This window comes from Camellia sinensis, chromosome 2 (assembly GCF_055761805.1).
Source record: "Camellia sinensis isolate YWXY chromosome 2, ASM5576180v1, whole genome shotgun sequence".
Classification (NCBI taxonomy): domain Eukaryota; kingdom Viridiplantae; phylum Streptophyta; class Magnoliopsida; order Ericales; family Theaceae; genus Camellia; species Camellia sinensis.
Window position 1 is genome coordinate 205373199 of NC_138962.1, and position 14853 is coordinate 205388051.

The 14853-nt window shown below is 34.9% G+C and overlaps 1 protein-coding gene and 1 long non-coding RNA gene across 3 annotated transcripts in view; both read left to right on the forward strand.

Annotated features, from left to right (window-relative positions):
• LOC145820565 (uncharacterized) overlaps positions 1-13595 on the forward strand; it is a 125760-nt gene extending 112165 nt beyond the window's left edge. The window contains exon 2 of the long non-coding RNA XR_014362370.1: positions 13538-13595. This is a non-coding gene — a long non-coding RNA (uncharacterized LOC145820565). The remainder of the gene's footprint in view (positions 1-13537) is intronic.
• On the forward strand, positions 8332-13281 carry LOC114278118 (cytochrome P450 704C1-like). 2 transcript variants are annotated; one of them, XM_082916643.1, is made up of 5 exons: positions 8332-8944; positions 9748-10032; positions 10994-11332; positions 12019-12219; positions 12800-13281. In XM_082916643.1, exons 1-5 carry the CDS (start codon positions 8423-8425, stop codon positions 13001-13003), a joined length of 1551 nt encoding a protein of 516 aa, XP_082772769.1. In that variant the 5' UTR covers positions 8332-8422; the 3' UTR covers positions 13004-13281. The 2 variants fall into 2 exon arrangements, with proteins under 2 accessions (XP_082772769.1, XP_082772768.1); XM_082916642.1 differs by having other exon boundaries at positions 8384-8944; positions 9748-10038.
• Positions 13596-14853: the final 1258 nt, after the last annotated feature.

Genomic DNA, 14853 nt, shown 5'->3' on the forward strand with positions numbered 1-14853 from the left:
CTCTAGCCCAAGCATATTGCTCGGAGTGGTTTCATCTTGCGGTGTAGGGTCGACAGTGACTGCCGGAGGATCTTCTGTCACGCCCGCCATGGATGTGCTTGAGTATTCCCACGGACGGCACCAATTGTGGGGATGTGATTTGGAAATACTCTTTTGATCTTGGGGGACGCTCGTGATCCTCAGCTAGTCACCTGAAAAGGAATAAACACTCCGGTCGGGGGTGCCGGACTTAGCACTCCGACGGGCAAGTCAGTCTCTACTATCTGGATTACTTGTATTTTAAGTTAAGCGAAATGGTTCTCACATACCTTTCTCTGACTGATGATCTCGTATTTATAGTATTCTCTTTGGGCCTTAGGGCCAGGCCCATCCATGATCCTTTACGTGTACTTCTACTCGGCCTTTGTTCTACTGGCTGGAGTGCCGGTTATTTTATTCGGCTCTTCAATTGACTAGGATCAATGCCGAATATAGGTTACGTTCCGAACCAGACGGGTCCATTCGCCTCTATTGATCCAGTTAAATTCGACTCCCACAAAAAGATATGTAAAAAATAGAAAAAAAAAAAGAATTTTTAACTTTTTTTATTGTATAATTTATTAGATTTTTGAATTTTTTAATGATTTTTTAACTTTTACATTAAAAAGTGATACCCCTAAATGGGACCGAAGTTTGTAATTGAAGTATTTTTCCCACTGAGATTTGCTTCCAAAAGCATATACCACAATGCTAGGGGCACTAATATACGCCAAACGAGTTGGCTCCTTTTCGGCTTTAGAAATGGTTTTATGAGGTTTAAGGGTCACTTCGGCTACTTCCACCAACATTTTAAGAAAATATTTATGTTTGGTTCGCAATAAGAAAATGAGAGAAAATTATTTTATTTCAAGATAAAATATTCTATTTTTAGTTTGAATTATGTGTGTGGATGGTAAATTTGTCTCTACAGGGGATTACTGAGACGATATTAGAGATCATCCCTGTAACAACCCTAATCTATGATTAGCTAATAAACCATAATTAATTATGCCTAATGAATAATTAAGAAGAAATTTTGAATTAATTGCATGTATATTGCATTATTTATGTTTCTATCTGTCTATCGTAGAAATATCTATTTGTGTTTCCATTTTGTTTTGCGAATTGAAGGCCTTATCGACATCCGATCATGAAATTGACTTGATTTATGTGGTATTTGAAATTTTTAGAATTTTATCGTAAGTTGAATTGAAAGCCGATTTGGAACGAATTAAATTAGAATAAATTAATGGTCATTGCTTAGACTAATTAAAGTTTAATTAGCCAACTCTTAATCAAGCCTATATAAGGCTTATTTGACTCAAGACACTCAACTACACACTCTCATTTCCCCATCTTGAGCAAGCAAAATGTGTGTGTGTGTGTGTGTGTGTGTGTGAGAGAGAGAGAGAGAGAGATAGAGTAAGAGGAGAGATTTGAGTTCAAGCAAGGATAGCTAGAGAATTCAAGGAAATTGGCTTGGAACCTTAGTGAATTCACCAAGTAAAGCTTAATTAAGAAATTGAGGTAAGAATTCAACCATTAAATTGTATATTTATGATGTCTAGACCATGAATTCAAGAGAATTTAGTTGAGCCATGCAAGATTTGAACTATTGAAGTAAGATGGAAGAACATACAATGCATGCATGCACGCACATTTTCTTTTATTTTGAGCTTAATTGTTAAGAATTCTCACATGCATGCACCAAGTCTACCATAGTTTTGAGAATTCATCATGTTCTCCATCAAGTTGTCTTATTTGATCATTATTTGGAAGCTTTGAAGTCAAGAAATTACATGCATGCTTTGTTTTCAACATTTCAAGCTTGAGTTTGTACAATTGACATGCTTTTGGGCCTTGATTTTGCGAAATGACCTTCAATTCCTGATATTCTACAAGTTTCTACATCTTTTCTTGAGTTTTGGCCTAAGAGGATGAGTTTTGATATGTTTAATTCGAGTTTTGAGCTTTGTAGAGCAATCTGGAAATTCCAGAGTCTGTCTCTCTGCTCGAGTGACAGGACTTGTGCTCGAGCAACCACACTGTATTTTGCACTCTTGCTCGAGCGACCAAAAGTTGGCTCAAGCATAAAATGCATGCTCCCATAAGTTTACAATTTTTGCAGACTGCTCGAGCGACAAGAGTTGCGCTCGAGCGAAGACTTCAGTCTCGCGCTTGAGCGAGGACCTCAGTCTCACGCTCGAGCGACCGTCGAGCGAAAAATTCACACGACCAGTACTTTTGCAAAGTTTACAAACCGCTCGAGCGAAGAAAGTTGCGCTCGAGCGAAGTTTCTATTTTCAGCAAATTTTGTTAAGTGTTTCAAAGTGCAATTTGGCATCCACATTACATCCTAGGCATTCTTAGCCCATGGTTAAGACATAATAATGATGATAAGAAGTAGAAATACACCAAGATAAGAAAGAACTAAGTTAATACTTCTAGGTGTGAAATTCAGTACGTATTCGTTCTGTATCTGTGTAGGTCACGCACCGCAAGTTATCTGATTTGTCTGCTTTGGAGCCATCTGTGAGTAATAACTTAGTAAAATTATGTTCAACTTTATTTATTTTCTGTATGATGAAATAAGATTTGTTTTTTGACATGTTATGTTTAGTATAATAAATGATTGTCCAATTTCGACAAGTATTCGTGGCATCCTTGGCACAAGGCCCTTGCCCAGGGGTAACAATACCATGGTCTATGAGCACAAGGCTCTTACTCGGGGGTAATAATACCGTGGTTTCATGGCCCTTGCCTGGGGTAAGAATACCGTGGTCTTATGGGTCTCTCCCGGGGGTAACAATACCGTGGCTCAAGTACGTTACAAGTTCCCGGTACCGGAGGTTCCTTATTGAAATTGGCAAGCATGACCCATTATGCTCTGTATTTGATCTGTCAACGCTAATCGATATACTATGTATGATTAAGCATGAATTGTGATTTCTGTATAGGATTTGGATAAGAATATGATTATGAATTTGTTTTTGTTATGAAGTTTGTAATCTGAATCTGATATGGGATATCATTTATTTAATCATTTTACTCTGTTATTATTTATTAGGCTTCCGCTCGCTATTTATATTATGTATGTAGGTGATCAGGCTCGTGACTAGGCCCTGAGTTGATGGCCTAGAGTTGAGTTTTGTGAATCAGCCTTTTATGCCTCCCGAGGAGATTCTCGTTGGAAGAAGTCAAGTTTTGTGGCTTATGTTAAGGATGTTTTGGTCTTTATTTGTTTTTGGATATATGTACATAGGGCTAAGTCCCTTATGATGCTATTTGTATGGTGAAGCGTGACGTATGGAAGTTTGACAACATATATAACGTGTATAAGTTTTAAATTGTATGTCTTATGTATGTCTACATAGCTCTATGGACATTGTATTTTATATATTTGCTTTTGTAGTCCCTTATATTTTATGATATTCAAATCAGAGGCTTTTGGTAATCCAAAGATTATTGGCTGGTTACGATGCTAAACCTATAGGGGCGAGTTTGGGTCGTGACAACCCCCAACCTAGATAGGTCAGGAAAACCCTCTAACGATTAAGTTAACACTTAGATCGAACATGACTATCTAGAGAAAGTGATACTATGTAAATGTGGTTATGTGATAGTTTTTGTATTATTTGTTGTGTTCGTTTACCTATTTAGTTGATTCCCTTTTATCGTTGTTGGCTTTCCCTTGATCGAACAATCAGCCTTTTGTCAAGAATCAATTTGGTAATGGCTAACTTGCAATTGCCGTTGGCCATCAGATCTCTTTGATCAGACAATCAACCTTTTATCAGAGATCACTTAGGTAGTAGCCCAACTTGCAATTGTTGTTAGTCGTCAGATCTCCCTTGATCAGACAATTAACGTTTCGTTAGTGATCACTTTGGTAGTGGCCAACTTTCAATCGTTATTGGCCATCAAATCTCCCTTGATCAGACGATCGACCTTTTGTCAGTGATCACTTTAGTAGTGGCCAACTTGCAATCGTCGTTGACCGTTGAATATCCCTTGATCGGACGATCAACCTTTTGTCAGGGATCCGTCTATGGTTCAAGTCCGATTTCATTTGATATACTTGATTAGTTTGGTCGGTTTTATTAGTTTTGGATTTTTTTTGTTTGGACTGAGCAGACTTGCTTAGGTCTACACTTTTCTTGGGCCTCTATAGTGTAATTCCTTTTTATCTTGTGCATGCCAAGATAACGTAGGATAGCATAGAGGGAGTGTAGATAAGACTATGTAAAATACTGCCTAATTCGCTAAAATCGTACCGATCTGTATCAATTCGCACCGTTCTAACTGCTAACCGTAGAATAACTTTCAATTTATAATCCGCATTTCAAACCGCTCCGCTCCACTGTAGTTAATACATATATATTTTTTAATTTCTAATGAAAATATCAAAGTAAAAATGAGTGTATAAAAAATTTAAGATGTGAAAATTGTTACAAAATAGTATTATATATATGATACATATTATATAAAATTAGTTTGTGTTACATATATAAAAAATATTATACAAATTAGTATTATATATTATGCAAATATTTGATAATTGGTTAAAATATTATTCAATTCGCCTAAAACCGCTCAAATCGTAATTTGTCAATCCGCTAATCCGCCAATCCACCATTTAGTTTGTAATTTTACTCTTAAACCATCTAAACCACACCGTATACACCCCTAACTGTAGATGGGACAACTCTTTAGTGTAAATGACAAAAAAATCTTGAATATCTGGGAATAAATTATCTTGCCTAATCTTATGCAAATCAAAATGACCACAAGGATCTCAACCATAGTTTCATATAAGGGTTAAGGACCATCTTGCCTCGCTTGGGCCTACCTTAGTGATCCAAACTATCACTTGTAAGTCCTACCAAGATGATTATTCCTGTAAGAAAATTAGATTTGTCTTCAAATAAATAGATGATCTATTATCAAAACTAATCATTTTTTAAAAATAAACGTGATTCGATCACGTAGTTATTGATATTTAATCATACATCTTAGTGGGACATAAAAGAGGAATGATTTAAATTTTTAAAGTGAGCCCACAACATGACAACTGTATAATTTATTGACTTATATATATGTATATATATATTATATTTTTTTCTCAATCAGTGAAAAATTTATAAATATGAGAAATATTATGGCCCTGCTTAGTAGGACTTATTTCCAACTTATTTCAGCTTTTAGCTTAATTTAAGCTATTTTGATATGTTTGGTTTAGCTTAACAATACAGCTTATAGCGTTTTGTAAGTCAAAAATCAACTTATTCTTTGAGTGGGGGAGGAAAATCTTAATTTATAAGTCAAAAATTAACTTATGTTCATAGTTATAAGTTATAAACTGTTAAGTCAAAAGTTATAATTACTTTACCACAACTCTACTATACGGGACGTATCTCAAACTAGATAACTAAAGTCCAACAATAGGAAAATTAGTTAGAAAACGCAATAGCCACCAAACTCAAACTAGAAAAGAAATAAACAATTATATATACAACCCTCATATTGGGTAGAAAAGCCAATAGTCACCAAACTCAAACTAGAGAAAAAACAAACAACTATACATACAACCCTCATATTGGGGAAAAAAAATAAATACCACAAAACATATCAAACTCTTTTTTATAGAAGCTAAATTTGCAATATAAAATAGTGCTACATAATTACTAAGTCAAAGGTTCTAATTAGTTTAGTCAATTTTTGAGAAAAGTAGTATTCTTTATCAAAATAATTTTAACGATTTGGTTTACTGACAAAGCAATTGAATTATGCATACATTGAATGGGAGTATGCGTAATTTAAGGTCAAGTTTGGCTATCCTAAATAAGTATATACTTTTTATCTTTTTATCTTTTTTTCATCACATCATCTCTCTACTTTTTTATACATCTTTTTATAAAAAAATAAAAAATTCACTTATTTAAGTCATCCCAAACAACCCCGTAAATCAAACACAAAACGGAAGGTTATTGGTTTGAATGACAAAGCAATTGAATTATGAATATATTGAAAAGAAAAAGATATATTCGAATAATCACATGAAAGACTTCTTCTACCGTAGCCTATAAGTTATCCCATGAAGTTATACATCAAAATTTAAAACTCATTAACGGGTTGTTTGGAATGATCTAAATAAATATATTTTTTAACTTTTTATGAAATATGGGTTGAGTTTGAAGTGATGTGATAGAAAGGTGGTGTGATTTAAATAAGATGATGTGACTTAAATAGGATAGTGATTTTTTAACTTTTTTGTGTTACGCCAAACTTAGCCGTAAGTCACGTTTGGGATCTATTAAAAAAAGTCATTTTTCTGGTTTAAAAAATTATTTACCATCAGTCAAAAAAATAAAAAATAAAAAAATTAAATGTCATAATATTTTTTTCACTCACCAAAAAGTATCGTTGTGATTTTTTAAACACATTAATTTTTTAAAACTTCTAAAAAAACTAAAAAGACATAAAAATGCCAAGACCAAAGTACGCCTTAAAGTCAACATGAGTCTGCCCACTAATTTTCAACGGTTCTGATCTTTGAATGTCTTCCAAAATACCATGGTATTAACATAGATGACAGTATCTCCTGACAAAATGGCTTTCACATCATTGAAAGTTTATTCCAGTGGGCATATGACTACATATATGTAAATTATATTGAAATGTTTGAATTAATTTACCCTTAAAAAGCTTGACATTGACTATGAGAAATGATGCACCATGAAAATTCCCATCACCAATCAAATTATTTCCCGTTAAGTTTTCCTCAGAATTTGTTAAGAAATTAGTTTATAAAATAAATCACTTAAAAACATCTAATTCATTTGGCATATTCATAAGCAGGTGCCAAATGAAGCAGTTTGAAACATAGAAATAGCCTCACCCCAAACAGCCCAAGCAGGGTATGGTGTTTCTTCAAGAATATAGAATAGTCTGCCATCAGGCCCAAATGAGATTTGATTGTATATATCTAATTTTTTTCAAATTTCGTAATAACAAAATGCTTGTTTGTTTGTTTGTTTGTTTATTTATTTATTTTTTGGGTGGATTTTGGTGTAGCATTAAGATTACTCCATTGTGATTTGGATGTGATAGGCTCGAAACATTAAAATAATTTATTTTCCAAGAAGCCAAACAAGATACACTTGTGTACATTTGATTATTTCCAAACAGTTCCGATTGAGAGCCCGAATCGAGCTCCCCCGAATGCCCCAAAATGACGAAACGACGTCGTTTCGTCGTTTTAATTTTTTTTTATTTTTTTTTTCAATCAGAAAATCAGAAGAAGCAGAAAGAAAGAAGAAGAGAAGAAGAAAGAGGGGAGACAAAGGCGGGGGAGGAGGGGAGGGGGCCAACAAACTAGGGCTGGAGGCGGAGGCGGAGGCGGAGGCAGGGGGTGGAGGCGGAGCTGCTGCGAGGCGACGGCGGGCGACGAGCTGCTGACGGCGGGCGACGATCGGCGATGATCCTCCTTCCCCTCTCTCTCTCCCTCTCCTCTCTCTTCTCTCTTTCTCCCTCTCTCTCTCTCTTTCTCTCTGATTCGGGGCATTCGGGGGCTCATTCGGGGAGAAAAACATTTCTCACTTCCAAATTTGCATTCAATTCATGTGCCATTTCACTTTCATTGATTTCACCTAAGACCATCCCTTCCTGTTGACATATAGGGATACAGACAATCACCTGTTGACACATGCACTAAAATAAATAAAACAACCATCATTCCCACTCACACACCTACCTCCATCTCTATCCCACCTCTCCAATGGAAATAGTCTTAAAATTACAATTTTGATAGGAAAAAATAACTCTAGTGAGCTGGCACTACACCAAAAAAAAAAAAAAAAAGAAAGGGTAAAAGATAAAATATAAAGAGAAAAAATACAATTTAATACACTTTTAGAATTCCTCTTTTAGAAGTCTCAATCATTTTTCTTAAAATTATTGGCTCCTATATGCATATATTTGCAGTTAATATATATATGCATATATTTAAACACAACCAATCACAAAATTAGTAGCATATATCAATGATCCTTCAAAAAATAAATTGTCCCAAGTGCAAATGGATCTAGTTTTTCCACATCTTGATTCCTATCAGTCACGAAAAATAATAATAATCACATACATCAGATTGTGTAGCCCGTTGCTAAAAATTTTTTTTCACTTAAATTGCTATACTTATATTTTCAGTAATCAATTCTGTAATTGAAAAACACTAAAAACACAAAATTAGAACACAAAAAGATCACATATGTGAAACAGGGGGTGAGATCTAATACGTGCTCTAGTCTTACATCTGTGATTATTTTGTGTTTCTAACACTGCTCTATATATATCCATTAAGTCAATGATATGATCCGTCTCCCCTCTTCACAAACCGCACACAAAGATGGACTTCCTCTATGCCATCTTCACCTTCATAGCAACTGCACTAACACTTCTCTTCCTTGCCTTCTCATCTCTAACCCTAAAAATCTTCATTGGCAAATCGATAAAAAACCCAAAATACCATCCTGTGACTGGAACTGTATTTCATCAGCTCTTCTACTTCAACAAACTCTATGACTACCAAACAGACCTTGCCAAAACTTGCCGGACTTTTCGGCTTCTCGCCCCAGACCAAAGTGAAATATACACAACTGATATAAGAAACATTGAGCACACACTCAAAACCAACTTTGAGAAATATTCCAAAGGCAAGTATAACCAAGATATCGTGCAGGACTTGTTTGGTCAAGGGATTTTTGCAGTGGATGGTGAGAAGTGGAAGCAGCAGAGGAAGCTTGCAAGCTTTGAGTTCTCTACTAGGGTGTTGAGGGATTTCAGCTGTGATGTTTTCAGAAAAAATGCTGCCAAATTGGTTAAAACTGTTTTCGAATTGTCGGTGGCCAACCGGGTTTTTGATGTTCAAGTAAGTGATCTGAAACCATTAAGCAGTCCAAAAACAGTTTCTCTGTTTGGAATTGTTTTTGTTTTTTGTGTTTTTAGAAAACAAAAACAATGAGAAGTTAGAAAACACCATCACTTTGATGACAAAAAAATGAAAAAATGAAAAAAGTAAACTAAGTGATTATTGTGTGAATTTTATCTTTACAAATGATGCTAGTTTCAAAACTATTACGGCAAAGAAAAAACTGAAGCATAACAAACGCACAACCACACAAAGATTTACGTAATTCGGTAGTAAGTCTCCGTCCATGACTCAAGAACGATATAGGAGTTTCATTACAAAGGTAGAGATGCAACCACAATAAAAGGATTCAAAAATAGCAAACCGGATCAAAATAAACACGAACACAGATACTGCATCAAATTCGAGATGCACCCACAATAAATAGCATGATAATTTTTATCTTTAGGCATAGAGAGTAGAGCTCTGTAAGAAGAGTATATTACAAATGAACTATTTTGACAATCAAGGTCCACAATATGATTCAAGAGTATTATTTCATCCAAGTGAAAAGTCAGCAGAGCATTTTGATGATCAAAATTTTGTCTTACCCAAAACCCGCTTTACCAGTAGCCTCATGCGTTGGGTTGCCCTTTTTCTGACACCATTATATTGTTTCATAAGATTTTTGAGCAAACAAAAAACAAAAAGCAGAGCTCAAAGATATCAGGGGAGCTAATCTATGCAGTTAGCTGAAACATTCCTGCACCATACTTTCCAGTAATGATTAAGCCTTGAAATGAAATCTAAATGTGTTCTTGCAGGATTTGCTAATGAAATGTACCTTAGACTCCATGTTCAAAGTAGGTTTTGGAGTGGAATTGAATTGCCTTGAAGAATCAAGCAAAGAGGGTAGTGATTTCATCAAGGCCTTTGATGATTCAAACGCGTTGGTCTATTGGCGCTATGTCGATCCATTTTGGAAGCTGAAAAAGTTCCTCAACATTGGATCCGAAGCTTCCCTTCAGAAGAATGTCAAACTCATCAACAATTTCACGCACAATTTAATTAGGACCAAGAGGAAACAGCTAGAAATGCAACAGGACTGTGTGAGTGTTAGTACTGCCATTTTTATTATTACTAGTTCTAGACGGTACAGTGATTGACATCAAGTTTATGGAGCAGTTTGATTGTTTGATGACAAAATGCTAACGGCAATTTTCTAAAGTTGTCGTATGAAGCCTGAAACACCCATATTCGATCTGAAACAGTTGTACAACTCACTATGTCGCAGTGACTTGGGTTTTGGGCCAATTCTATCGCTTTGGTCTCCAAATTATAAAATTTACTATTTTTGGGGAAAAAAATTGAATGCTTAATTTTGGGATTTAGACAAATCCATTTTGAATTAAGATTTTTCTAAAAAGTTCCTTTTATTAAAAAAGATTTTAAAAAAAAAATTTAGATTCAACACTTATAAGCAATCTATTTTTTTGGTGCCTCTTTTGACTTCATAGCATTTGAATCATATCATGAAATGAAGTTATAATCCAAAATCCTATTCATAGAGATAAAAATATTCCATTCCAAAAATAGAAAATTCGAAGCAATTAAGATTATTATTATTATTATTTTGGGAATTAGATGTAGTTATTAATTCATGATCAGGCATGTACAAAACCAATACTTCATTCTTGATTCTACAAGAACTTTTATGAAAGTCTTTCACTTGCTTCTTTCTGATAGAAGTTTCATTTTTCCAAAATGCATCATCCTTTTTGGCCTAATTATTCTTCTAATGATTGATTCAACCTCTAATCAATGATTGAGATGGCAGCAATATCAGGAAATTTTAAGGACTATACAACAGTATCATTTATAGTAGAGGCTTGTTTGCAATGGGTTAGTTCTAGATGATTTGGTTTCTAAATCCAAATATTTTAGGTTTTAATGAAATGACTTTGAATTCATGAAATGTGCTAATCACCCTCACGGTTAGTGAGTACTAATTTTATAGTAGTTTCATGCTTTTGGTTACTGATTTAGTTATTACTGTTTCATGATCACAAGAATGGCAAGGAGGACATACTCTCGAGGTTTCTGGAGGAGAGCAAGAAGGATCCAGAAGGGATGAACGATCAATATCTAAGAGATATAATCCTAAATTTTATGATTGCTGGCAAAGACACCTCTGCAAACACTCTTTCGTGGTTCTTTTACCTTCTATGCAAGAATCCACTGATACAGGAAAAAATTGCACGCGAAGTGAAAGAAGTTACCAGTAGTCACGGGTATGGTTCTAGCACGGATGATTTCACCACAAGTTTAACCGATGAAGTACTGGAGAAAATGCATTACCTTCACTCAGCATTGACAGAGACATTAAGACTATATCCTGCTGTCCCTATGGTAAATTATCCCTGAAACCTCAGAGATTTCTTTGTTTGTTCTTCAAAACAATATATATATATATATGTGTGTGTGTGTTTGTAGATAATTGTATGGCATGATAATTTCTTTGTTTTTCTTGGCGTTTCAAATTTTTGGACTGTGGGTGTCTTGAATTCAACCCAGATGATGCTTATCACTTGTTCGGGTCGATAGGTCTGACCCAGTATTTGTATTTGGGTCCACTTTGACCCGGTTAAAGTAGGAGACTTGGGTGATTTTTGGAATTCAATACTGCAATAAATGTCAAAACCACATAAATTTTAGATTAGGGATTGAGTTTTGATGGGCAGCAGGTGGTTTTCTTTCATGAACGGATTGAGTTTATGGATAATTCTATAATTTAGTTTTTGTTTTCTTGGTCATTTTCAAGGTTGCACATCACATGCTGGAAGTTTCATGATCAGGCAATAATGCCACCCAACTTAATCCGACAATCAAACATTGTCTAAGGACACTAACAACAAGTCTTACTGTTAGACCAAACCGTCATTTCACATGACAATTACAACTGACTGACATAAATTTCTTTTCCATTCTGATGGTTCTGTTCTGCCATTTTTGCCTCATTAGCTCTATCTTTTTTCAGTTTTACACATGGTGATATTCACTTGTACTTTGTTCTGTGTATACTTGTACTTTTTAAGGACGGGAGGTGTGCAGAAACAGATGACATTCTTCCAGATGGGTTTAAACTGAAAAAGGGAGATGGGGTTTACTACATGTCCTATGCCATGGGCAGGATGCCTTACATTTGGGGAGATGATGCAGAAGATTTCCGACCTGAAAGATGGCTCAACAATGGTGTTTTCCAACCTGAATCACCGTTCAAATTCATCGCATTTCATGTACGTTTACAGTTTACTTTTTTTTTTTTTTTTTTTTTACCGAAAAGATTATACATGCTTATATTTATTTCTGGCAAAAACAAAAATAAGAACATGTCAAGTTTAAACATGTTTTAAAAACAAGTAAGAGGGGTGGTCTGAGGTGGTTGTCGAAGGGAGGTAGTAGCAAAAGGTGGTTGCTGGCGGCTGAGTGACTAGAGATCGTTTTCGACGGGAGGTGGTTTTCAACAAGAGGTGGTGTTCAGAGGTGTTGCTAGTTGGAGATGGTGACCGAAGGTAATATGTCAACTATAGGAGATGGTCAATCGAGATGGTTTCTGTTTATGAAACCAAACAAGTAATACCAACTCTTTTTCTTTTCTTTTTTTTTCTTTTGTTTTGTTTTTTTTTTTTTTTTTTGTGTGTGGTTAAAAGAGTGTAGTCAATTTTATAAATTGTTTATAATTTTTTGAAAATGAAAATAGATTTCCAACGAATTTTTTATCACACAATTTTAAAAAATTTTGTAAATAAAAAAAGAAAAAATTGTAAATTGAACATGCCCTTACCAAATATTTGTGGTTGTGTTTGTGATTTGCAGGCAGGTCCTAGGATCTGCTTAGGGAAAGACTTTGCTTATCGCCAAATGAAGATTGTGTCAACTGCTCTTCTCCGATTCTTCCGATTCAAGTTAGCCGACGAAACCAAACATGTGACTTATAAAACCATGTTCACACTTCACATCAATGGAGGTCTTCATCTCTCTGCAGTTCCAAGAACAGGTTTCAAAAATGCCGAAATGTAAAAACTAAGAAAAAATCTAAGATGACAAAAACCGATAACAATGAGGTGAGTCCCACATCTATATGAGAGAATTGTGTCTAGTACTATGTGATTAGATTTTGTGTTCAACTAAAAGAACTAATATCATGTTAGTGAACCATTATGTTTTCAGTGCTTTTGTTTATGTAAATCCAAGGTCTACATAGAGCCAAACGAAACAATGATTTCTGATGTAAACTACTCATGTAAATGCACGAGTTTTGGGGGATGTTATGAAATTTTGCCAATCTTTGGTGCCAATTCTCCACGATGCAGATGTGATGAGAGTGTAAATGTAATTGGAAATAGCACAATAAGTAGAGAATATTTATTACCATGAAAAAAAATTATACATATGCATATATCACAGGGATTATAATGGTTTAACCACAGTAGGCGTGTCCTTGTTTGGAGATAACCACTAGGCACACTAACAAGTCTGCACAAAAGCATCTAGTGCCTGGTACAATTCTTCGCCTCCAAACAGGCCTCTATGTGTCTGGAAATTATCACATAGGTCCGGAACACCACGTGGCTACATGCTAGTCCAATGGTATCTTGTGATTTCTCCATTATTTTCTTATTTTTTGGGCCATGTAATTATATTTTAGCCTCCCAATATTGATTCGGCACGCCCACTAATCTAGAATTCTCGGAAGACAGGATAATTACTCGTCCTCTAAAAGACATTCCTTGATTTGATTTTCATTGGGTTATGTACTTAGTAATAGAAAACTCTAACGGGAACGTCAATCCTGTTGGGTATATCTCTTTATTGGAGTATGGGATTCAATTGATTTATTAAAAGAGTTTTAATTTGGTTTAGTTTAGGTATAATATATTTGTATATATTATATCTAATTTGTGAAAACCTAATATAATTTGATAACAACTAAGGTTTTAATAAAAAAAAACCCTAGATTCACAATATAATTTTGATATTGTTTTTGCCAAAGAAGTGCTGTGGCTGCTATAGATCATTGGTCAATCTCTTCGGTGACCGTGTGGGATGCTATAGTTGATTACATGCTTTGTGCTTTGATTCTGATTCAAGCTTGGAAGTTTATTTTGGATTTAGAGCAGCAGCAGCAAATTGATTTCGTGCATCTTTGTTTGGGTGCTTTGGTGAAGTTGATTTGGGTCGTTATTTTGGGTCTTCTACAATTCTGTTTTGAAGACGTTTGTTTGTCTATTTGGTGAGGTCTTTCCTCTTGTTTATTTGTGATTATTTAGAATTCACCTAAGGGTGGTTTTGTGAGACTATTCGTGTCTCGTTTGTAATCGTTTGAAAACTTATTTGGTTGATAGTGGAATCAGATTTCGATCCCGTGGATGTACCTTACTTTGAGGGAACCGCGTAAAATTCTTGTGTTGCATTTGATTTAATTTTTCCGCATTAATTTTTATTCCCATTGGTTGATTTACTCATGGGAATCATCGATTTTTCCTAACAACTGGTATCAGAGCTTACGGTTTATTTGGATTTATTTATTTGTGTAAATCAATGGAGGGGAATGTGGCTCGTATGTCTAGCTTCAATGGAAGCAATTGGGTAACTTAGAAAACTAAAATGGATGACCTATTATTTTGTAAAGATTTGTATGGACCCATTGAGGGTGATAGTGGCAAACTCGAGGGTATGAAAGATGATAAATGGAACAGGCTTAATCGAAAAATCGTTGGTGTTATCTGTCAATGGATTGATGACAGTGTGTTTTATCATGTTACTACTGAAACTTCGACACATGATTTATAGAAAAAATTAGAGAGTCTTTATGATAGAAAATTAGCTACAAATAAAGCCTTTCTGTTTCGTAAGTTAGTTAATTTAAA

Excerpts from the sequence above, each read along its gene's own strand:
- LOC114278118 (XM_082916642.1), top strand. The coding sequence starts at position 8,423 with ATGGACTTCCTCTATGCCATCTTCACCTTCATAGCAACTGCACTAACA. Across the intron at positions 8,945-9,747 it reads ACCGGGTTTTTGATGTTCAA|GATTTGCTAATGAAATGTAC; the intron begins GTAAGTGATCTG and ends GTGTTCTTGCAG. Across the intron at positions 10,039-10,993 it reads TGCAACAGGACTGTGTGAGT|AATGGCAAGGAGGACATACT; the intron begins GTTAGTACTGCC and ends CATGATCACAAG.